Raw genomic sequence first — 24,342 nt, forward strand, 5'->3', positions numbered from 1 at the left:
TTGCTTGTATTGGAAGCCAGTGAGAGTTATGGTATGCTTCTGTGATGTGGTCATATTTTTTCAATGAGTAGATGAGTCTTAGGGCTGTATTTTGTATAGTTTGTAATTGTTTTATCATGGTCACTATACATGGGAGGTATAGTATGTTGCAGTAGCCTATTAGTCCAAGGATAAGGGATTGTACCAAAAGTAGGAATTGTTTCCTGTCGAAGAATTTTCGGATTTGTCTTAGATTTCTCATGGTCACGAATGATGCTTTTATTACTTTGCTGATTTGTGGTTGCATGGTACAGCCTCTGTCAATTAGTACTCCCAGAAGTTTTAGTGTGGGTTGAATAGGGTATGAGATCAAGTTTATTACTAGATTTGTTAAGGTAGGAGTTTTATTGTTTTCTAGGAGGATGAAGTTTGTTTTGTCAGGGTTAAGTTTTAATTTGTGCTCTGTCATCCATGTTGCTACTGTTTCGAGTGTTCTGTGTATTGTGCTTATCATGGTGGGTTCTGGGTGGACGAAGGGGAGGAGAATGGTGATGTCATCTGCATAGCTGTATGAGGTTATGCCATGTTTGTCTAGGTAGAAGCTGAGGGAAGCTATGTATATATTGATCTGATGCCCCCACAGTTGCTGGACTAGTCGATATGGCAGCGGGCCATGTTTACTGGCCCGAGGCTCGGAAACAGAAGCTCTGGGCACAAATCTCGGAGATAATGCAGATGACAGCCCCTTCAGCGTGGGACATCCTACAGAGTTTGGGTTCCAGGCTTACAAAGCTGGATGTAGTTCCCTGGACGTATGCACACATGCATCCTCTTCAGAATTCCTTCCTCTTTCACTGGGCCCCCCACTGAGATGTTTTAGAGCTGAGTATGCCGTGGACTCTGGAGGACAGATTGTGTATGAACTGGTGGCTTCGTCCTCAATCGCTCTGCCAAAGCATCTCATTAAGCAGTGCCTCCTGGATTGTAGTACCACAGATGCCAACCTTCGTGGCTGGGAGGGGCTCACTAAGGTCATTGTCCTTTTCAGGACTGTTGGACTCCGTCACCATAGCAGTGGTAGATCATTGAAGACGGTGTTCTCTGTTATTCGTCAGAGAGGAACCAAGAACCCTCCCTTGGCTCAGGAGGCTCGACTTATTTCCCTTTGGCTGGAAGATAGTCTCCTGGCTCTGATGGCGGCATATGGCCTACATTCATGCAGACTTCCTCAGCCGTCAGTCTAGAATTCTGGGTGAGTGGACCTGAGCGCAGTAGGCGTTTTGGGCGCTTGTGAGGTGCTGTGAGCAGCCCTGCTTTGTCCTTGTGGCCGCGCTGCAAAACATGATGGTTCCACACTTCTTCAGTTGTAAATCTGGCTTGGAAACAAGAAACTTGATGTTCTCGAGCAACTGTGGCCTCTGGAGGTTCCTTCTATTCGTTTTTTCGCCTTGGCCGCTGTTCACCTGGGTCCTTCGGAAGATTGCAACTCACTCCGGCTGTGTACTTTTGGTGGCACCCGATTTGCCTTCTCACCCAGGCCCAGTTGCCATGAAGGATCAGTCATTTTGCTCGTACGGGCTTAGCTGCTTCAGTGCGCAGCTTTTTTTTTTTTTTTTTTTAAACCACGCAAGGCTATTCGGAGCTTGTCATAGCTAAAGCTTCTTATGTCTATCAAGTCGTCCTTGGTGTCAGCTTATGCTAAGGCGTAGAAGATTTTAGAACGCTGGAGTGACTATGAATAGGTGGACTCTTATTCGACTCAGGTGTCGCAGGTACTTACTTTCTCCAAGTAGATCTAGATAAAGGCTTCACTGTGGCATCTCTGCAGATTCCGGTGGCCAGTCTCTCTGGCTCTAGATCACAGGATTTGCAGTGCTCTTTGGAGTTGCATCCGACTGTTGCTTGGTTTTGCAAATATATCTTTGGGTCTGGCCACCCGTTCAGAATCCATTCCCAGTCTGGGATCTTAATGTGGTGCTGGCTGGCTTTGCCAGGGCTTCTTTAGACCCACTGAGAGATGCTTCTTTCCGGGATTTAACTTTCCAGACTTCACTAGCCAGCCAGGGAGTGCAGGGCGAGCTGAGCCTAGCAGAGCACGTGGCAGCGTGCAGCGACCTGCTTGAGCTAGCAGGGAGGAGGAGAGAGGCATCGGAGAGAGAAGTTGCAGGGGCGAGTTCGGGGAGAGGATAGCAGAGCGGAGGAGGCAGTGAAAGCTCCGCCTACACCCCCCGACATCACCAGCCAAGCTCCGCCCATAAAAGGGGAGGAGCCAGCGACGGAGAACTCACTTCACTAGGCCAGCCAGGGAGTGCAGGGCGAGCTGAGCCTAGCAGAGCACGTGGCAGCGTGCAGCGACCTGCTTGAGCTAGCAGGGAGGAGGAGAGAGGCATCGGAGAAAGAAGTTGCAGGGGCGAGTTTGGGGAGAGGATAGCAGAGCGGAGGAGGCAGTGAAAGCTCCGCCTACACCCCCCGACATCACCAGCCAAGCTCCGCCCATAAAAGGGGAGGATCCAACGGCGCACAGCCGTTCGGCGCACGGCGAAGGCGGGCGGCAAAGGCGCTCGCCTTAGCGAGAGCGCCTTTGCGAAGGGCCTTGAGAAGGGCCTCAAGGGAGGGCTCCGGACAACCAACAAGGGAAAGAACTCCACACATACCAGGCACATACAACTAGCTACTTAACATTTAGACTATCTTTTCCACTCAACTCTCATACCCTTCTATCTTTTCTATTCAACTCTCTTACCCTTCTAGCTAGTAAACAAGCAGACAATCCTCTCATACCAGACATCAGGCAGACCCTACCAGTCTCTCTATCCCTCCCACTCTTAAACTACCCCTTCCACTCTCACTCTCACACTTTCAAACTATCTAAAAAAATTAAAAAAAACATTTTTTTCTTAGAAATGGCAGGAAGAACGAGGAATGCGAAGACTACAATCAAGACCGGCAGCCCAGTCACAGAAGGGATCCAGGGGATGGCCTCGGTCCACGTGTAGACAGAGGGAGAACCAGGACAGAGGGCAGAGGTCTCTGCACAGACCGAAGCCCTCCCCATCCCCATCCCCAAGCAGACAACTACAGCCTCCACACAGACGGACGAGACAGACCAGCTAGACGGAGACATCCTGCGTGAGCTGACGAGCCTAAGAGAGGAGGTGAAGCGCTTGAGGAGCATCAGGGAGGACGAGGCCTTCATCGACAAGGTCATCCAGGAGCTATCCCAGATCACCGAGCAGGAGCCAGGCAAGATCATCCTCGAGACGCCCAAACTGACCAAACCTACAACTTTGGCACCAATGACTGGGGTGCAGGAGGAGGATGGGTACGCTGACTCCTGGCAGCTGGTAACCTCCTCCACGAGAAAACATGGAAGACCTTCTTCTTTTTCTTCCTTTTCTTCTCCTGTCTCCTTCTCTTGCACACAGGGCAGCCCTACATCGACCCCACTAATAACCTTGAGGAACAGATTCCAGATACTACAGGAAGGACCCGCGAGCGAGGCACAGGAGGTCAACATTCAGACAGTCCCAGTTCCAGAGACAACTGATCAGCTCCCCTCAAAGAAGCGTAGAGTAGTGATCATTGGGGACTCCCTGCTGAGGGGCACCGAGGGACCAATCTGCAGACCGGATATGCAGTCGAGAGAGGTTTGCTGCCTGCCAGGGGCCAGGACCGGGACATGACCCCCTGCCTAGACCGACTCATCAGGCCCGAGGACTACTTCCCCATGCTCCTTATTCACGTGGGTACGAACGACACTGCCAGGAACACCCCAGAGAACATACCTAAGGACTTTGGAGCCCTGGGTGAGAGGCTGAGGCAGATGGGAGCACAGGTGGTCTTCTCCTCGATCCTCCCTGTAAGAGACAAGGGAAGAGCCAGGGAGGAGCGTATCCAGAGGACGAACGAGTGGCTACATGAATGGTGCAGGGACATGAACTTCGGCTTCCTGGACCATGGAGAGGCACTAAAGGGACTGCAGGGACCAGATGGACTCCACCTGACAAGGAGAGGCAAGAACGTCTTCGGACATTGACTAGCCCACCTCCTCCGAAGGGCTTTAAACTAGGTAAGTTGGGGGAGGGTACCCACTCATATATTAGCGCAGTAAGTAATTTTCCAGGAGAGGTGAATCGACACTCCATTTCTGAAACCGAGGTAAGTTCACACAGTAAAAACAATCATACAAAAGCCACTCAAACTCAGGCGGGAAATTCTACACAGGGTCTTAGCAAACATAAAGTATGGAAGGCTATGTATGTTAATGCACACAGCTTAGGCAATAAAATTCTAGAATTAGAGACAGAGATAACGAACGCCGACCTCGATGTAATAGCGATATCTGAGACTTGGTTCACAGACTCACATGGGTGGGACATGGCTATACCAGGATACAACTTACTTCGTCGGGACAGAGAGGGAAGGATAGGGGGTGGGGTAGCACTATACACTAGAGATAACATCAAAGTCACCAGAATCACAGATGTCAACTACACTGGGGAATCACTCTGGGTGAACCTGGCCAGAGGAAACGAAAAATGCTTGTAGATACAAGTGTAGTATACAGGCCCCCAAAACAGCAGGAAGACAGGGATATGGAACTAATCAAAGACATTGAGAACATCACTTTACGCGGGGACACGGTTCTGCTAGGGGACTTCAATATGCCCGATGCTGATTGGAAGACACTTTCCGCTACTACCAGCGGCAGCAGAAGGCTTTTAACCTCCATAAAAGGGGCGCAACTCAAACAAATGGTGCTGGAGCCCACCAGAGATCAGGCGACACTGAATCACCAATGGAGAAAGCGTTTCAGAAGTTTCGGTAGGCGATACACTAGCCTCCAGCGACCACAACATGGTATGGTTCAACATCAAGATAGGCTTCACTAGATCAAACACAGCAACAAAGGTCCTCGACTTTCGGGGCACTGACTTTAAACGCATGGGAGACTTCGTCCATCAGGCGCTACAAAACCAAGCTGAAACCAATAATGTAGAGGCTATGTGGTCAATCCTGAAATGCACCTTGCATGAGGCAACAAACCGCTATATAAAAACAGTAAGCAAACGACGGAGAAAGAACAAGTCCCAGTGGTTCTCTGCAGAAATCTCGGATCTTGTCAAGGAAAAAAAAAAAGCTTTTATTTCCTACAAGCATACAGGAAACAGGGTGACAAAAGAAGACTATCTGACCAGGTCTAAAGCAGTCAAAGCGGCAGTCAGAGAGGCTAAGATTCAAACAGAAGAACAACTAGCGAAAAACATTAAAAAAGGGGATAAATCCTTCTTCAGATACATTAGCGACAGGAAACGAAACACAGATGGGATAGTACGTCTCAGGAAAACAGACGGGACCTATGCAGAAACGGATTCTGATAAAGCCAAACTACTAAATGAATACTTTTGCTCAGTCTTTACTTGTGAGGCGCCGGGGACCGGTCCACAACTGCAGGCAAAGCAAACCTCGGAAGACCCGTTTCAAAACTTCAAGTTTACACCGAGCAGCGTCCATGGTGAACTATCAAAACTCAAGGTGAACAAAGCCATGGGACCAGACAATCTACACCCCAGGATTCTTAGGGAGTTGTGTGATGTCCTGGCGGAACCGCTATCCGTGCTGTTCAATCTTTCCCTAAGTACCGGAAAAGTCCCCATGGACTGGAAAACAGCTAACGTCATTCTATTGCACAAAAAGGTTGCAGAACGGAGGCTGCGAATTACAGACCGGTCAGTCTCACCTCAATAGTGAGCAAACTCATGGAAAGACTTATTAAACAAGAATTAGATACGATCCTGACCGAGGAGAATCTACAGGATCCCCAGCAGCATGGATTCACAAAGGGAAGGTCCTGTCAATCCAATCTGATCAGCTTCTTTGACTGGATTACAAGGAAACTGGATATGGGGAAGTCTCTAGACGTCATGTACTTGGACTTCAGCAAAGCTTTTGATAGCGTCCCGCACCGCAGATTGTTGAGCAAGATGACTTCGATGGGATTGGGAGTGATATTGACGACATGGGTCAATGACTGGTTAAGCAGTAGAATCCAGAGGGTGGTGGTTAACGGTACCCCCTCCAATACATCGGAGGTGACCAGTGGAGTGCCACAGGGATTGGTCTTGGGACCGATCCTTTTCAAAATATACATAAGAGACCTGACTCAAGGGCTTCAAGGTAAAATAACACTATTCGCCGACGACGCCAAACTATGCAACATAGTAGATAACAGCACCTTACCCGACAGTATGGAGCAGGACCTGCTCTTATTGGAACATTGGTCCTCGACTTGGCAGCTGGGCTTTAATGCCAAAAAATGTAAGGTCATGCACCTTGGCAGCAAAAACCCATGCAGAACTTACACTCTGAATGGTGAGACCTTAGCTAGGACTAGGGCAGAACGTGATTTGGGAGTAATCATTAGTGCAGACATGAAAACTGCCAAGCAGGTGGAGAAAGCTGCATCCAAGGCTAGACAAATGGTGGGATGCATCCGTAGAGGTTTCGTCAGCCGGAGGCCCGAAGTCATAATGCCCCTGTACAGATCCATGGTGAGACCTCATCTTGAATATTGTGTTCAATTCTGGAGACCACATTATCAAAAAGATGTGCGGAGAATCGAGTCGGTTCAGCGAATTACCACCAGGATGGTCTCGGGACTCAAGAACCTCCCATATGAGGAAAGACTGAATAAACTGCAACTATACTCGCTCGAGGAACGTAGAAAGAGGGGGGACATGATTGAGACTTTTAAATATATCACGGGCCGCATCGAGGTGGAAGATGATATCTTCTTTCTTAAAGGACCTTCAACCACAAGAGGTCATCCGCTGAAAATCAAAGGTGGGCAATTTCATGGCGACACCAGGAAGTATTTCTTCACCGAAAGAGTAGTTGATCATTGGAATGAACTTCCATTGCAGGTGATTAACGCCAGCAGCGTGCTCGATTTCAAAAAGAAATGGGATATGTATGTGGGATCTCTAGCCGGGTGAAGTCTGGGGGTGGGTCATTAGCGTGGGCAGACTTGATGGGCTACAGCCCTTTTCTGCCGTCATATTCTATGTTTCTATGTTTTTTTCAAGTCACTCTCTCTTGGGACCTTAGAGTTTCTGAATGGCAGGTGTTGTCGTGTCGACATCCTTTGCTCAGAGTTCCTAAAAGCAGACAGTTCTTTTCGTTTTTGCTGGTGGTTTCAGCTTTCCATGTCTATCTGGAAGTGGGCTTCCTGGTTCAGCTAAAGAACTTGGAAGTGTGCAGGGTACTCCATCATCATTGGCGAGTCTCTCTAGAGCAGTGGTTCTCAACCCTGTCCTGGGGACCTCCCAGCCAGTCGGGTTTTCAAGATATCCCTAATGAATATGCATGAGAGAGATTTGCATACCTGTCACTTCAACTATATGCAAATCTTCACTGATGCAAGCAAGCAAGCAACCTGGCCATATGACTGACTTTTGTGCCGCAAATGAAAACACCTTCTTTTCAAAATCAGAGTTTACTTTTTCTAAAGATTTGTATTATTTTACAAAATGTCAACACTTTTCCATATGAGTATAAAATTCATTTAATGCATCTTCCATATAAAACTACCTGATTGCTCGACATGCTGTATGTTGTAATCCTATCTTATGCCTATGTGAGAGTATGAGGTGGGTGGGAGGATTATAGGAAATATCACTGTTGTAAATCACATTTATATATAGTTTTGTACTCTCCTGTTTCGAGGGTTGTTTGTATACTATGGAAACAAGAATATGTATTGCTTTCTGCTTTTGTATTCTTAAAATTCAATAAAAAATGTTGAACTTAAACTAATAAAATGCTTTTAACACGAACTTACTTGTGGAAAGCAGTGATTCTTTTTAAAGTTGACAAAACTTGGTAAGCATCATCTTCATCAGGTTCTTCTTCCTATTAAGGAAACATTACTAAAAGTTTTTCATTTGCTTTAAATTCAATCAAATATGTCTTAAGACAGCTTAACACAGTGCTTCATAAACTTTCATCCTCTATGACCCCCACTACTAGAAAACAAAACAGTAGACCTCTAACCTCATTCACTTCTCCTCCCTCCATGTATTCAAAAAATGAAGGCAGCTGTGGTGTCTAAAGTAGTAACAGCAAAGGGATCTATGTTTCAGTGTGTACTCAAACACACCAGGATTCAGATTGGTCTCTAGGCTAACAGGAGGAAGAGGCTGTGCCTGTGAACATACATCAATTCACAGCCCCAAGCTGACTGTGCATAGGCCAGTGTTTCTCAACATGCAGTACGCGTACCCTTGGGGGTACACGGCCTGGCCACCGCCAGGGATTCCTCCCTGCCTCCCACCAGGATCCCTGTCTGTACCCCACTGAAGCCGCTGCCACCAAGGATCCCTCCCTGCCTCCATCTGGCCGCCCACTGCACCCCCCCACCCGCCACCTCATTGGAGCCAACACGCTCCACGTCTGTCCACCCCCCCACCCCCCCGGCAACAATTCTGCACAGGGACAGGTCATAGCACGTGCAGTGACTCACACACTGCACACGGCTGGCCCCCAAGCCTTCCCCCTGACATAAATTCTGATGTCAGCAAGAAAGTTCCAGGCCAGCCAATTGCTGCCTGGCTAGCCTGGAACCTTCTCTCTGACGTCAAAATTGACGTCGGGGGGAAGGCTTGTGAGCCAGCTGTGTTCAGCGTGTGAGTCGCTGCACATGCTTTGGCCCGTCCATGTGCAAAGTTGCTGCTGGGTTGGGGGAGGTGGGTGAAGTGTGTCGGCTCCAGCAAGGTGGCAGGGTCAGCTTCGGGGGTGGTGCAGCGGGTGGGCAGACGGTGACAGTGAAAGATTCCCTGCAGCGGCAGCTTCAGTGGGGGGAAAGCAGGGATCCCCGATGGCGCCAGCGGCTTCTGTGGATGGGTAGGCTTCGGGGAGGGAAGCAACATGAACATGGGGGAACTAAATTGGGACATAGGAGGGAGGGAATAGAAAGGGAGAATTGATGGGCATGAGTGTATGAGTGAGAGATGGTGCAAATGGGAAAAGGGAGAAAGGAAAATTGGGCATAGAGAGAGGAGTGAGGTAGAGATGCATGAGGAATAGAAGGATGAGAGGGAGAAATGTTGGATATGGCAGTAGAGGGTGGAGAGAGAGAGAGAGAAAAAAAAAGAAAGAAAAATTGGACTCATGGAGGGACAGAGAAAGAGAGAGAGATGTTGGTTGGGGAAGGAAATGGGATCTGGAGGAGAGGACGCGTGCAGGAGGCAGAAAGAAAGAAATATTGGAAATGCAACCAGAGACTCATGAAATCAGACAACAAAGGTAGGAAAAATAATTTTATTTTCAATTTAGTGATCAAAATGTGTCAGTTTTGTGAATTTATATCTGTCTATAATTTGCTTAATTTGTCTATTTTTCTATAGTTGTTACTGATTGCATATTTTAAAGACATCAGTCTTGACCTCTTTGAAAACCCCCCAAATATAAATAATTAACATTATCACAGGACAAGCAGGCAGCGTATTCTTGACTGATGGGTGACGGCACCGACGGAGCCCCGGTATGGACAATTTTAGAGTGATTGCACTCTAAGAACTTGGAAAGTTCTAGCAGGCCACACCGCGCACGTGCGAGTGCCTTCCCGCCTGACGGAGGCGCGCGGTCCCCAGTTTCTTAGTTTCCGCGGAGCTAAGAAGACGCGTTCTTTTCAACGGCTGTTGAAAAGCTCTTTTTTCGCCTTCCCACTCGCGTAGTTTCGGAAGAGTCTCTTCCTTCTTTTCTTTTTATTTTATTTATTAGTTTAAAAAAAAAAAAAAAAACTTACTTCTTTTTTTCGTTCGGGTTCGCCCCGGCGGGGCCTGTTGCCACCATCGAAGCCTCGGCTTTCGATTTGGCAGAGGCCGTTTTTACGTTCATGCCCCCTCAGCCAGGGTTCAAAAAGTGCCAACGGTGTGCATGGCCCATTTCTTTGACCGACCCGCACAACTGGTGTTTACATTGCTTGGGTCCGGATCATAGGGCTTCCACCTGCACCTGTTGTGCCACACTGAAAAAGAGAACGTTGAAAAACTGTCAAATTCAACAGAAATTACTTTTCGGTGCCGAGATGGCTGACTCTGCGGCATCGACACCGGCATCGGCTCCTTCGCAATCAGCACCCACTTCTTAGACGCCACGTAACACCGCGCCGGCGTCGCACCAGTCAGGTAAGCTGGCTAAGAAACCTTCCCTGCTCGAGCGCACTCCAGTCGCTGTGGCAGCAAGTCCAGTCCTGCCGACCACGAGGCGCCCGCGCAAACGCTCCGCCCCCATAGAGGTGAGTGCATCGTCATCGGCCTCCTCATCCTCTGGGTGTCGAGCAGCACCACAGGTACCGCAGAAAAAGAAAGCGGTGCCAGTGCCACATTGGAGGAGTGTGTGGCACAGTGGTTGAAGCTACAGCCTCGGCACCCTGGGGTTGTGGGTTCAAACCCCGCGCTGCTCCTTGTGACCTTGGGCAAGTCACTCAGTCCGCCATAGCCTCAGGTATGCTAGATAGATTGTGAGCCCACCGGGACAGGTAGGGAAAAATACTTGAGTACCTGATTGTAAAACCGCTTAGATAATCTTGATAGGTGGTATATAAAAACCTAATAAACTTGGAAACTTGGAATTAGACGAGCGAATTGCAGCCGTCCTCCAGGTGCAGCTTAAGGAGCAGTTGCAGCAGTTACTCCCTGCTCTCTTGGCATCGAACCTTACAGTCCCGGTCCGGTCTGAGCCACCGGTACCGACAGTGGAGCTTCCACTTTATCGGTACCGGTCCATTCGGCTTCCTCGACTTCCATGCCGGTACTGGCACCGGAACCGAGAGCTCTTCATCAGGCTGACCAAACTTCGGCACCGTTACAGCCTCTCACCTCTCCCGGTACCGCTTCTTTGAGGTCGGGTAAGTCGGTATGTAAATCCCGACACCTTGAACCCTCGACGCCGGATTCCCGGGATTGAAGTTTTCAAATCAGGGACCCTGATCTGTGGGGTGACTCCGAAGAGCCACTTCTCTCTGAGAGTGAATGTTCATCTGGTGAGGAGGATCCTTCTGTTCAAGATCCATCCTCTAAACCTGACAATGCCTCCTTCACGACCTTTCTGAAGGAGATGTGCGAGTCTCTTTCCATTCCCTTGGAGGCTGAGTCCAAAAAAATCCAAGGCGTTCCTTGATACATTGGACTTCGACCAGCCTCCAAGGGAATTTCTGAAGTTGCCTCTCCATGATATTTTAAGGGAGACTTTCTATAAAAATCTAGAAACTCCCTTGACTATTCCAGGGGCTCCTCGTAAATTGGACTCCTTATACAAAGTCATCCCCATACCTGGATTTGATGCTCCCGCATAAGTCTTTATTAGTAGAATCTACTCTCAAAAAGTCTGCGGGAGCTAGTGTGTATGCCTCAGTCCCTCCTGGCAGAGAAGGGAAGGCCATGGACAAATTTGGTAAGAGATTATACCAAAATGCTATGTTGGCTAACCGATCTGGTAATTATGCCTTTCATTTCTCTTTTTATTTGAAGCACCTCATACAAAACCTGGCTTCTTTTGAGAAATACTTACCTGACCGCAAGAGATCTGCTTTTTGTCATTGTTCTTCCTCCCTTCTCCAGCTTCGGAAGTTCATGGTAAGTTCTATATTTGACACATTTGAACTTACCTCCAGAGCCACGGCCATGTCTGTTGCCATGCGTCGTCTGGCTTGGCTGAGAGTATCAGAGCTTGATGTCAACCATCAAGATTGCTTGGCTAATGCCCCGTGTCTCGGGGATGAGCTTTTTGGTGACTCTATGGACTCCACCACACAAAAGTTATCCGCACATGAGACTCGCTGGGACACTCTTCTCAAAACAAAGAAGAAAACTCCACCTGTCCGGCCCTTTCGGCAGCAATCAGCCTATCAATGCCATTATGTGGCTAGACCCTTACCACAGGTTCCTCAGCAGCCAAGACGTCAGCGTCAGCAACAACGACAACCTCCTCGGACGCAGCAACAGCAGCAGGTGAAACCTCCCCCACAGCAGAAGTCCACGCAACCCTTTTGACTTCATTCTCCAGGGCATAGCCGGTGTTCTACCATCCGCCCATCTGCCTCAACCCATAGGAGGACGTCTTACTCTGTACATCAGCCATTGGGAGATCATTACCTCGGACCAGTGGGTCCTCAACATCATCCGCCACGGCTATTCTCTCAACTTTCAGACTCTTCCTGCCCAAAGTCTGCCAAGAGAGTCTGCTTTGAACACTCATCAGTCCTCCCTTCTTATTCAAGAAGTTCAATCCCTTCTTCTTCTGAACGCCATAGAGGAAGTTCCTCTAGATCAGAAGGGGCAGGGATTCTACTCCCGTTACTTTCTGGTCCCCAAAAAAACAGGAGATCTCAGACCCATTTTAGATCTTCACGATCTCAACAAATGCTTGGTCAAAGAAAAATTCAGAATGCTTTCTCTGGCCACTCTTTACCCTCTTCTTAATCAAGGTGACTGGCTATGCTCCCTCGATCTCAAAGAGGCATACACTCACATACCGGTCAATCTGGCCTCCAGACAGTACCTCCGCTTCATGATCAATCACTGTCATTACCAGTACAAGGTGTTACCCTTCGGTCTTGCCTCCTCTCCCAGAGTGTTCACCAAATGTCTAATTGTGGTGGCTGCTTTTCTACGCTCTCATCATCTTCAGGTCTTCCCTTACCTGGACGACTGGTTAATCAAAGCCACTTCCTCTTAGGCAGTGCTCCTTGCCACCAACCAGACCATCCTTTTTCTACAACTTCTGGGGTTCGAGATCAATTTACTCAAATCACATCTCATCCCTACTCAGAGACTTCAATTCATAGGAGCGGTCCTGGACACAGTCCTCATGAGAGCGTTCCTGCCGTCCAACCGTCTTCAGAATCTTCAATCTCTATGTCAGCAGGTGCTCCCACAACACTCCAACTCTGCCAAGCAAATGATGATACTCTTGGGTCACATGGCCTCGACAGTTCATATCACCCCCATCGCACGTCTTCACCTGCACACTCCTCAATGGACCCTAGCTACCCAGTGGTCCCAAGCGATGGATCCTTGCTCACGACACATATTTGTGACATCATCTCTTCGTCAATCTCTACAATGGTGGTTGATATCTTACAATCTCTCCAGAGGTTTTCTCTTCCATCTACCTCCTCATCAACTAGTCATCACCACCGACGCCTCCCCTTATGCCTGGGGGGCTCACTTGAACGAGTTTCAAACTCAGGGCCTTTGGACGACTCAGGAAAAGAAACACCACATCAATTTCCTGGAATTCCGGGCGATGTTTTATGCCCTCAAGGCTTTCCAACATCTCCTCTTTCCTCAAGTTCTACTTCTTTGCACAGACAATCAAGTTGCAATGTACTACATCAACAAACAGGGTGGGACAGGCTCTCACCTCTTGTGTCAGGAAGCCCAAAGGATTTGGTCTTGGGCGATAGATCACCAATTATTCCTGAAAGCTGTCTACATTCAGGGAGAGCAGAATTCCTTAGCAGACAATCTCAGCAGAATTCTCCAACCCCACGAATGGACTCTCGATCCTTTGACTCTCCAGTCCATTTTCGCTCAATGGGGCACTCCTCAGATAGACCTCTTTGCAGCTCCTCACAATCATCAGCTGCCCCACTTCTGCTCCAGACTCTACTCTCCTCACCGTCTGGCAGCGGATGCATTTCTCCTGGATTGGTCCAATCTGTTCCTGTATGCTTTCCCTCCTCTGCCTCTCATGTTACGAACCTTGTTCAAGCTCAAGAGGGAACAAGCCACCATGATTCTCATCGTTCCACGGTGGCCCAGGCAACATTGGTTCTCCCTTCTACTTCAACTCAGTTCCAGGGAGCCCATTCTTCTTCCGCTGTTTCCTTCTCTGCTTACTCAGCTTCAGCAAACCCTTCTGCATCCCAACCTCCAGTCTCTGCACCTGACAGCTTGGTATCTCTCGGGCTGACCTCAGCTCATTCTCTTCTGTCTCAGCCCGTTCGTTCTATTCTAGATGCTTCCAGGAAACCGGCCACTCTTCAATGCTACCAACAGAAGTGAACCCGGTTCTCTTCCTGGTGTTTTCTTCATCATCATGATCCCACTTCGCTTGCAGTGGAGACCTTGTTAGATTATCTTCTTTCTTTGTCTGACTCTGGTCTCAAGTCTACTTCTCTCAGCTCATCCTTTGGTTTCCAGATTCATGCGGGGTCTTTTTAATGTGAAACCACCTCTTTAAGCCCCCTCCTGTAGTCTGGGATCTCAATGTGGTTCTTTCCGCCTTAATGAAGCCTCCGTTTGAACCTTTGGCTACAGCTCCTTTCAAGTTTCTCACTTGGAAAGTGGTCTTCCTTATTGCTCTTACTTCTGCCAGGAGGGTCAGTGAGTTGCATGCACTAGTTGCTGATCCACCTTTTACAGTCTTTCATCATGACAAGGTGGTTCTGCATACACATCCAAAGTTCCTCCCTAAGGTTGTCTCTGAATTTCATCTCAACCAATCGATTGTCCTGCCTGTATTCTTCCCGAAACCTCATTCTCATCCAGGTGAACAGGCTTTGCATACTTTGGACTGTAAGCGGGCTTTAGCTTACTATTTAGAGTGCACTAAGCCCCACAGATCAACTCCCCAACTCTTTCTGTCCTTTGATCCGAATAAATTGGGACATCCCGTTTCTAAACGTACGTTGTCAAATTGGCTTGCAGCGTGCATTTCATTCTGTTATGCTCAGTCTGGACTGACACTGGAAGGTTCTGTCACGGCCCATAGGGTTCGAGCTATGGCAGCATCTGTAGCTTTCCTCCGTTCCACTCCTATTGAGGAAATCTGCAAGGCTGCTACTTGGTCCTCAGTTCATACTTTTACATCTCATTATTGTCTGGATGCTTTCTCCAGACGGGATGGACACTTCGGCCAGTCTGTTTTGCAACATTTATTTTCCTAATGGCCAACCTTCCCTCCATCCCTCTTTTTGTTCGCTTGGAGGTCACCCATCAGTCAAGAATATGCTGTCTGCTTGTCCTGGGATAAAGCACAGTTACTTACCGTAACAGGTGTTATCCAGGGACAGCAGGCAGATATTCTTGCATCCCACCCACCTCCCCGGGTTGGCTTCTTAGCTGGCTTATCTTAACTGGGGACCGCGCACCTCCGTCGGGCGGGAAGGCACTCGCGCGTGCGCGGTGCGGCCTGCTAGAACTTTCCAAGTTCTTAGAGTGCAATCACTCTGAAATTGTCCGTACCGGGGCTCCGTCGGTGCCGTCACCCATCAGTCAAGAATATCTGCCTGCTGTCCCTGGATAACACCTGTTCCGGTAAGTAACTGTGCTTTTTCTGTGCATTAACATTATACTGTTAAAACTGAGTGCCTTGAGCATTATTGGTCCAGATTTCAATATTTTCAAAAATCTTAAGTTATAGATTGTAGTTTTGTTTTGAGATTTCTCAGCCTTGAAATGTTGACTGAAGAGTTCCACTGAGTTCCCCATTATAATCTATAATATAACCCTTGCATGCACACTCCTATCTGCGTGTTCCGTATGTCCGTGGCAGGTAGGAGTGCGCATGCACACTTCGACTCCCTCGAACTGTAAGGCAGTTCATCGTCGTCATTCCCCCCCCCCCACCGACGCCCCCCTCCCAGGCGCACCAGAACCCCCGTTGACCTTCCTATTCGACCCGCCCACCGCGACCACAAACCTCCCGGTTCCAGCAGCGTCCGCAGCACTGCTTCGTGGCCTTCTACTGCCCTGATTTCCTCTGACGCATCTCTGTCTCTAATGATGTCATCAGGGACGCGTCAGAGGAAATCAGGGTGACTTGAAGGGAGATGTGGGGAAGCATTTGCAGCTTCTGCAGGCAGCACTGGAGCATCAGCCTCTCACCCTTACCTAAGCGCTTCCCAGCACCTGCGGTGTTGTCGAAGGGAGCATAAAACATGGCAGAAATTGAGAACAGCTTCGACAATTCCTCTTGCTTTTCGCCTCAGAGTTCAGGCTCTCGGTTGACAACGAAAAGGCGGAGCAAGAAGACCACGATCACTGTAAGTGAAAACCAAGCGCGAGTTCGGGTCATTAGCGAGCAGGGTTGCCATGGAAACTCAGCCAGAACAGAAATGATGCAGTCGACCAGGAATGTAAACATGAAGTTTACATGGCCCTTCCTCCCCCGCTTTTCTGAAGTTATCCCCAGATTTACAGTTTAGCTTTTGTTCTTGAGCCACTAATCGCAAGGGTCAGTGAAAGGGGAGCAGAAGAGAAGACATGCACAGCCACTTGCAGCAGGGGCTTAGAAGGCAAGAGAACTGCAATTGGAGAGACTGAGGAAGGAAATGTTCAGAGAAAGAAGAACTGAGACTGAAGAAAAAAAAAAAAAAAAAGGAAGAGACACCTACAGGGAAACACAGAAACAGGAGAGCGTAGAGGTTTACATATAGAGAACATATAGAGAAAGGAGAGACAGACAGACAGCGTCCAAGGAGAGAGAGAGACAAAGAAAAAAAAAGACAGACATCTACTCTAGCACTCGTTAATGTAACGGGCTTAAACACTAGTCTTAAATAATAAAATGCTAGCCGCGCATGTTCCCTGATCCCTTTTCTTTCGGGATGTGGCAAGACAAGTGCGCATGCGCGCTTATTACATCACTGAGAGCAGCGAATGCAGGAAGCGGAGTAAAAAAAAAACAACCGAGCGAGCCGGGCCGCTGAGAAAGCGTGGGAGGCCTGGCCCGGGCTGCGGACGGGTAAGGAGCTGGGGCAGTGAGCCTTCCCTGCAGCTGAAATGGAGCCTGGCCACCCTCCGCGACAGACCACAGGAGTCCGAGTCCTTTTCCGCTCACCCCCCTTCCATCGGATCCGACTACCTTGTCGATTCAAGCAGCGTGTGCACCAGTCTTCACACGCTGCTTCGGGCCCTTCTACTTCCCTGATTTGCTCTGCCGCGTCTCTGATGATGTCATCAGGGACGTGCCAGAGTAAATCAGGGCAGTAGAAGGACCCAAAGCAGCGTGTGAAGACTGGTGCCCACGCTGCTTGAATCGCCGGGTAGGTAGTCAGGTCCGTGGGAAGGGAAGGGAAGGGGGGGCGCAAGGACTCTGGGGAGAATGGCAGACACCAGCCCTGTACTAACTCCCGTGGACAGGGGGAGCAGGAAGGGGTGCTGATGGACAGGGGTGGGGGGAAATGAAGGGAGGCCTATTGCTGGACAGAGGGAGCAGGAAGAGGTGATGATGGACAGGGGGGGAAAAAAGGAAGGGAGCTTATTGCTTGACAGGGGGAACAGGAAGAGGTGCTGATGGACAGGGGGGGAAAAATGAAGAGAGGCCTACTGCTGGACAGGGGGAGCAGGAAGAGGTGCTGATGGACAGGGGGGGAAATGAAGAGAGGCCTACTGCTGGACAGGGGGAGCAAGAAGAGGTGCTGATGGATAGGGGGGAAATGAAGGGAGGCCTATTGCTGGACAGGGGGAGCAGGAAGAGGTGCTGATGGATGGGGGGGAAAGAAATGGAGGCCTAATTGCTTGACAGGGGGAGCAGGAAGAGGTGCTGATGGACACGGGGGGGAAATGAAGGGAGGCCTACTGCTGGACATGGGGAGCAGGAATAGGTGCTGATGGACAGGGGAGAAATAAAGGGAGGCCTACTGCTGGACAGAGGGAGCAGGAAGAGGTGATGATGGACACGGGGGAAAAATGAAGGGAGGCTTACTGCTGGACAGGGGGAGCAGGAAGAGGTGCTGATGGACAGGGGGGAGGTAAAACAAAGGGAGAAGGACTGCTGCTGGATAAGGGGAGCAGTGAAGGGGTGGTGGTGGACACAGGGCAGGTAAAAATAAGGGAGAATGGACAGGAAAAAGCGGCTAAGGAGACAGAGAGAAAGAAATAAAGACAAACACACATATATTCTAGCACCCGTTAATGTAACGGGCTATAAAGCTAGTTTATTTAATATTTTGCTAGCTCATTTCAGATTAACTTGAAGAACTGGGATTGTCCTTTTAGTCATATGCAGATAACGTTCCTTGTTCCATTTCAGCAGACTAAAACCAGACCTATGCATTACTGGATAAATATATACTCATCACCTGCATGAACAAAATGGAAAGGGGGTGGGAAAGGACCAAACTTCTCTGCCTTGACGATTTGACTACTATTATTCCTATGGCATGTCATCTTAAATTGTTTCACTATTTCTTAGTCCATGTCCTTAAACCGTTTTAGGACTGATCCAGGACTGTACCTTAATATTTGATGACAAGATATCAAAAAAGATAAAGATTTTTTTGAGACATATAAGGCAGAAAACATCACAGTTTGAGAAGAGAGCTCGTAAAAGTAATGGTGCAGACTATTATTTTAGACCAACTATACTACAGGTATATTAGATAGATTGTGAGCCCACCGGGACAGGGAAAAATGCTTGAGTACTTGATTGTAAAACCGCTTAGATAACCTTGATAGGCGGTATATAAAAATCTAATAAATATTACACACACACACGGGTGGGCATTCTGCTGCCTGAGGTGAGGGATGAGCTGGCAACCCCCCTTCCCCCCAAAATTGGGTTGGGGCAAGGGGTATGCCAACTATTAGGCAAGACTGGCCAGCTGCCTATCGCAGCTGCTTCTTAGTAACATAGTAAATGACAGTAGAGCCTCACGCACCACTCCTTTTTAGCGCAGGTCACCCATGTTTAAAACATAACAATAGATCCTGCCAGACAAACTCAAAGAACAGTATTTCTCAGCACACGTACTTTAACCTGCTTTTCAGCAAAAACACAAAGAAGATATATAATGCTCAAATAAGGAGCAAAATGAGAAAGAAAAACTCAGTTTTACACACCATAATAAAATTAGTTATATAGGAGCTGATATTCTATCTCCCCACAATGTGCATTTCTTCATGGAAGTCACCATACAAAAAAAAAAAATCATGATTTCCATGTTATCTGAGCAATAGCAACACAAAGCTCTCCACTACCAGGCACATTGTGAAATACAAAACCTGAAAAGGGCTCCATATTTTGTACTTAATACAGTACAAAGACATCTGCAATTAATATTTCTCAAAGCTAATATACTTCAATTAAAACATTCCAGATAAAACACTTTATTCTAACTGTTTTCTTGACGGTTTCATGTTCTATTATTAGGTTCCAGTTACATGTCTGATTTCCTGTCTTTCTTCTGTTCCAGGGGCTGATGTCTCTTTTTCAATTCTCCTCTCTACTCCTGCCTTGTTCCCTCAATATACTGATTTTTCCTTTTTAGCTCTTTCTTTCTTTCCATTGGGGCGGGCCGCAGTGGAGAGAAGATGCAGGGACCAGCGTCAGGGAATCAGTACTGCCGCCAGCAACTTTTACAGAAAACAAAGAAACACAGAAATATGATGGCAGATAAAGGCCGAATGGTCCAACCAGTCTGCCCATCCACAGCATCCACTATCTCCTCCTCTCCAAATTGACTAAGAATCGGGCAGGACCCACCAGGACATACAGGTGATTCGAGACACGAAACTCATTTATGACCTCCAAATACCTCAGCAAAAGCTTGCGCATATCAAGGAACTACAGCACCCAGTCCTGGGCTTCTGAACCGGATAGAACAAATGTTGGAAGTCAAATTTCCTGAGTCACATTGCAAGAGCCCCGTGGTATCTGAAATATGCAAGAAAGGATCCCGACAAGAAAGAGCTTGAAGCTCCGAAACTATCCAAGCTGACATGATAGCCACATGGAAAACAGTCTTGATAGTGAGAGCCATCAAGGATGCCTGCTCCACAGGCTTCTCTTGTTGTGAACTGCTCTGAACTGTAAGGTATTGCAGTATACAAAAATACATTTTTTATTATTATTAATAAATAGGTTCTTCCCTAAGTCAACCTGGCAAAACACCAAGATAGGCAAGTTCTTCAACCAAAGGAGGATGATACACATGGGGCATTCTCCTCAGTCTGAAAAACCCCTCTCCATTCTGTTTGATGATCTCAGCTTGTGTTAGAGTTTCAAACCTCTTAAGTCCAGCTTATGGAGGATGCAGCCCTTCCCTGTTGATGAAAGTCTACCAAACACATTTCGTAAAGGTCAGAGTTCAGTTCTAGCCTATTGCAAGAGACGCAGAGGAGTTCCTTAACTACTTTGAGTATTTTCTACAGTACAAGCAACCACATGAAGACACCACTTTGAATGATCTTCTTCTCTTGGAATTTGAGTTTCTTTCCTCTTGGGCCTGAGAGAGTAATGACTTTATAAATTTGCTTAGTAAAATTGGCCTGTACCAATAAACAAATGTTGGGATATTCTCACTTAAGCTTGGGTGTTCAGGGTAGGAGACTACTCTACCTTGGTCACAAGAATCCTGAGAACTGTCATGGCTTCCTCTACTCAGTCTAGGTGAAGCCTGAGTACTTCTCCCTTGGCTGAATTGGTCTGCTATAGATAAAGGTAGAAACATTTAAACTTAGTTATTCATTTCCTTTCCTTCAGACCTCACAGACCAGTCAAGAAACCATCCAGGATACCATAGCAATCAAGAATTTTTTTTTTTAAAAAGCACAGCATGTACAGTGGTACCTCGGTTTACGAGTGCACCGGTTTGCGAGTGTTTTGCAAGACAAGCAAAACATTCGCAAAATCAGCACCTCGGAAACCGAGTGTGCCTCGATTTGCCAGCGGCGCCCCCCCCCCCCCGTGATCCGCCCCCTCCCCCCCCTGCGATCCGACCCCCCGCGATCCGACACTTCCCTGCCGTGATTCGGCACCCCCCACCACCACCACAATCTGAAGTCCCCCAGACCCACCCGAACCCGCTGCTTACTGTCATTTGGGCCTCGGCACCGGCATGTCCTGTGTGTTGGTGCCGGTACCCAAAGATCGGCCTCCTCTTCTTGCTGGGCCTTGAGCATCTGAGGATCTTGAGATCTCGGAGAAAACGTGAACTCGCAGGCCTTGAGCATGCGCAGATGCTCAAGGCCCAGCAAGAAGAGGAGGCCAATCTTCGGGCACCGGCACCAATGCACAGGACATGTCGATGCCGAGGCCCAGATGACAGTAAGCAGCGGGGTAGGTCTGGGGGACTTCAGATTGCGGCGAGGGGTGCCGAAACGTGGGGGGGGGGGGGGTGCCGGATCGCAGGGGGGGCCTTCGGGGGGGGGAGCAATGCTGGTTCTCATGGGGGGGAGAGGATAGAGCAGCGCCGCTGGCCTTGGGGGGGTGGGAACGTATCAAAGCGAGTTTCCATTATTTCCTATGGGGAAACTCGCTTTGATATACGAGTATTTTGGTTTACGAGCATGCTTTTGGAACGAATTATGCTCGTAAACCGAGGTACCACTGTATAATGATATTCATTCTGAAGTTAATTGGACCTAATTTTATCCTTGGTTTTGAGTAGAGAATGACACGGAAACAAATTTTTCCCCATCCCAGCAAGACTTAGAATTTGGAATAAGCGATTAATCAAATTTTATAATAAACTTGAAACTTGAAGAATTCAATTTCCCTGTCACGATCTTGCGAGCTTTGTCATTGTCCCTGTCCCATTCCTGTAAGCTCTGCCTAACCGCACAAGCCTCAAACTCTTATGATTTTAAAGTGTTGGAGACTTGTGCAGATTAGGACATAGCTTGCACAGATGTGGCAGGGAGAAGAAAAGAACTTGCCGGGACAGAAAAATGAGTTCCTGCAGGGATGGGGAAAATATGTCCCCATGTTATTATGTAGTTTTGAGTCTTATTTTGTCTCTGACTTATTTCACACTTCAGCTAAGTATTCATTAAAGTTGCAAGTTTACAGGGTTTTGTTTTTTTAAAACAAGTTTGCACAATTATTTTTCAAATGTTTTGAATTACTGAAGTTTGCTCTTATTGTGAGTGTTGAATGTACACCCTCACAAAGCCTGGAAATTATCCTGTGAAAGAGAAACACAAAATATTCACCTTCTTAATGACTTTGTCAAAGTAATGCTGTAGCATAGGTGAGTTTTATATCTGAGGAGTTCTTTCTACTTATTATTTACATTTATATTTGTTATTGTCTAAAGCAGGGGTGCCCACACTTTTTGGGTTTGCGAGCTACTTTTAAAATGACCAAGTCAAAATGATCTACCAACAATAAAATTTAAAAAAAACACAAAGCAAACTGTACGCATAGAAAATATTAATTATCATTCCTATTCCAGGATTTTTCAAAGAGGTCAAAGCAGATGACTCTATGCACTATCACCTCAGTAATAACCATACAAAAATAGACAAATATACCCCCCTCCCTTTTTACTAAACCATGATAGCAGTTTTTAGCGCAAGGAGCTGCGCTGAATGCCCAGCGCTGCTCTCGACACTCATAGGCTCCCTGCGCTAAAAACCTCTATTGCGGTTTAGTAAAAGGGGACCTTAGTGTAAAATATAGACAGCAGATATAAATTCAGACACATTTTGATCACTAAATTTAAAATAAAATCATTTTTCCTACCTTGTCTGGTGATTTCATGAGTCTCTGGTTGCACTTTCTTCTTCTGTTTTTGCATCCAATCTTTCTTCCCTCCTTTTAGCCTGTATGCTTCCTCTCCTCCAGACCTCATACCCTCCCCCAACTTTTCCTTCCTCTCTCCCTGCCCTTTCTTTCTCTCTGCCTCCCTTTCTTTCTTTTTTGTTTCTCTTCTTTCCTTCTGTCTCCCTGCCTGCCCTTTTCCTTTCTTTCTTCCTGCCCTCCCCCAAGCCACTGCCATCGGGGACCAAGACCCAAACCGCCACCAAGAACAGGCCTGAAAGCTGACGACGCCCAAGCTCTCCCTGCTTCAGCCGACCAGCATCGCGATCGACCTATTGGGGGAAATGCTGCCGGGTCTTGCCTTCGCGGAAACAGAAAGTAGGCAGGACCCGGCAGCAAGAAGAGGAAATGCTTCACTAACCTGTCTCCTGCCTTAGCCCGTAGCGAACGCTTGCTTCAGAGCTCTCAACATGTGCGTGCCGGCTTCCCTTCTCCCCCCCCCCCCCCCGGACATAACTTCCGGTTTCGGAGGGAAGAGAAGAGAAGCCGGCACGCACACATTAGAGCCCGGAGCATAAGTTCGCTAAGGGCTGAAATCTCGAAGCCGGATTTTTATTTTAATGTTCAGCAGCGGCGGCAGCCGCAGATGACAGCTGGGCGAACCGTCCAGCTAAAAGGCCCTAGGGAGAACATAGAGAAAGGCTGATCGGTCCGGTAGATCAGGACCGCAACACGAGTCTATCAGGGAGCCCGGGATGGGCTCCGCGATCAACTCACGTTGCCTTCCTGAGCTACCGGTCGATCGCGATCGACGTATTGGGCACCCCTGGTCTAAAGCATACCCTGGTTCTTATATTTTAGCGCAGTGTTTCTCAACCTTTTCAAACCAAGTACCCCCTAAGCCTAACAAATATCAACCGAGTACCCCCGCTCAAGCTCCACCCCAGACCCACCCAAACACCGCCCCTGAATCCACCCCCATAATAGTACTAATTGTAATGCAATTTCTTACATCCATTTTTCATATATACATAATAATCTTATTAATATATAATGGTAACCGCAAAATTATAAAAACACAAAGCACACTGTAAGCACAGAAAATGTTAATTATCATTTATATTTGGGGGTTTCAAAGAGGTCAAGGCAGATGACTTTAAAATATTCAATGTCACCTTAGTAGCAACTACAGAAAAATAGACAAATATAATGCAAAACATAGACAGCAGATATAAATTTGCAAAACTGTCACATTTTGATCACTAAATTGAAAATACAGTGGAACCTTGGTTTATGAGCATAATTTGTTCCAGAGGCATGCTCGTAAATCAAGTTATTCGTATATCAAAGCGAGTTTCCCCATAGGAATGAATGGAAACTCATTTTGATTAGTTCTACCTCCTCCCCCCCCCCGAGTCTACCGGCGCTGCTCCATCACCCCCCACCCCCCCGTGCTGAAAGCGACATCCGCCCGCCCTTCCTCCCAAACATGCTCCTTACCCCATCTGCCGGTTGTGCGACTGAAAGAAATCTCCCGCCTCTTGCCTAGGCTGGGCCTTGAGCATGCGCAGATGCTCAAGGCCCAGCCCAGGCAAGAGGCGGGAGATTTCTTTCAGTCGCCACAACTGTCAGATGGGGTAAGGAGCATGTTTGGGAGGAAGGGCGGGCGGATGCCGCTTTCAGCACAGGGGTGCAATGCGGTTCTCGCGGGTGGGCGTTTGCAGGGGGGGTTGCAATGCCGGTTCGGGGGGTGCGATGCCAGTTAGAGCGGGGGGGGTGTGCTCGTGTAGCGGAACATTCTCGGTTTGCGAGACAAAAGCTTGCTAAGTGTTTTGCTCGTCTTGCAAAACACTCGCAAACCGAGGTTCC

At 48.0% G+C, this 24,342-nt stretch overlaps 1 protein-coding gene across 1 annotated transcript in view; it reads right to left on the reverse strand.

Moving 5' to 3' along the window:
- The window catches only part of STAG2 (stromal antigen 2), a 613,131-nt gene that overhangs the window by 226,518 nt on the left and 362,271 nt on the right, over positions 1 to 24,342 (reverse strand). The window contains 1 exon segment of the mRNA XM_033944545.1: positions 7,820 to 7,890. Within this exon segment, the coding sequence (XP_033800436.1) occupies positions 7,820 to 7,890 (71 nt within the window).

This window comes from Geotrypetes seraphini, chromosome 5 (assembly GCF_902459505.1).
Source record: "Geotrypetes seraphini chromosome 5, aGeoSer1.1, whole genome shotgun sequence".
NCBI lineage: Eukaryota > Metazoa > Chordata > Amphibia > Gymnophiona > Dermophiidae > Geotrypetes > Geotrypetes seraphini.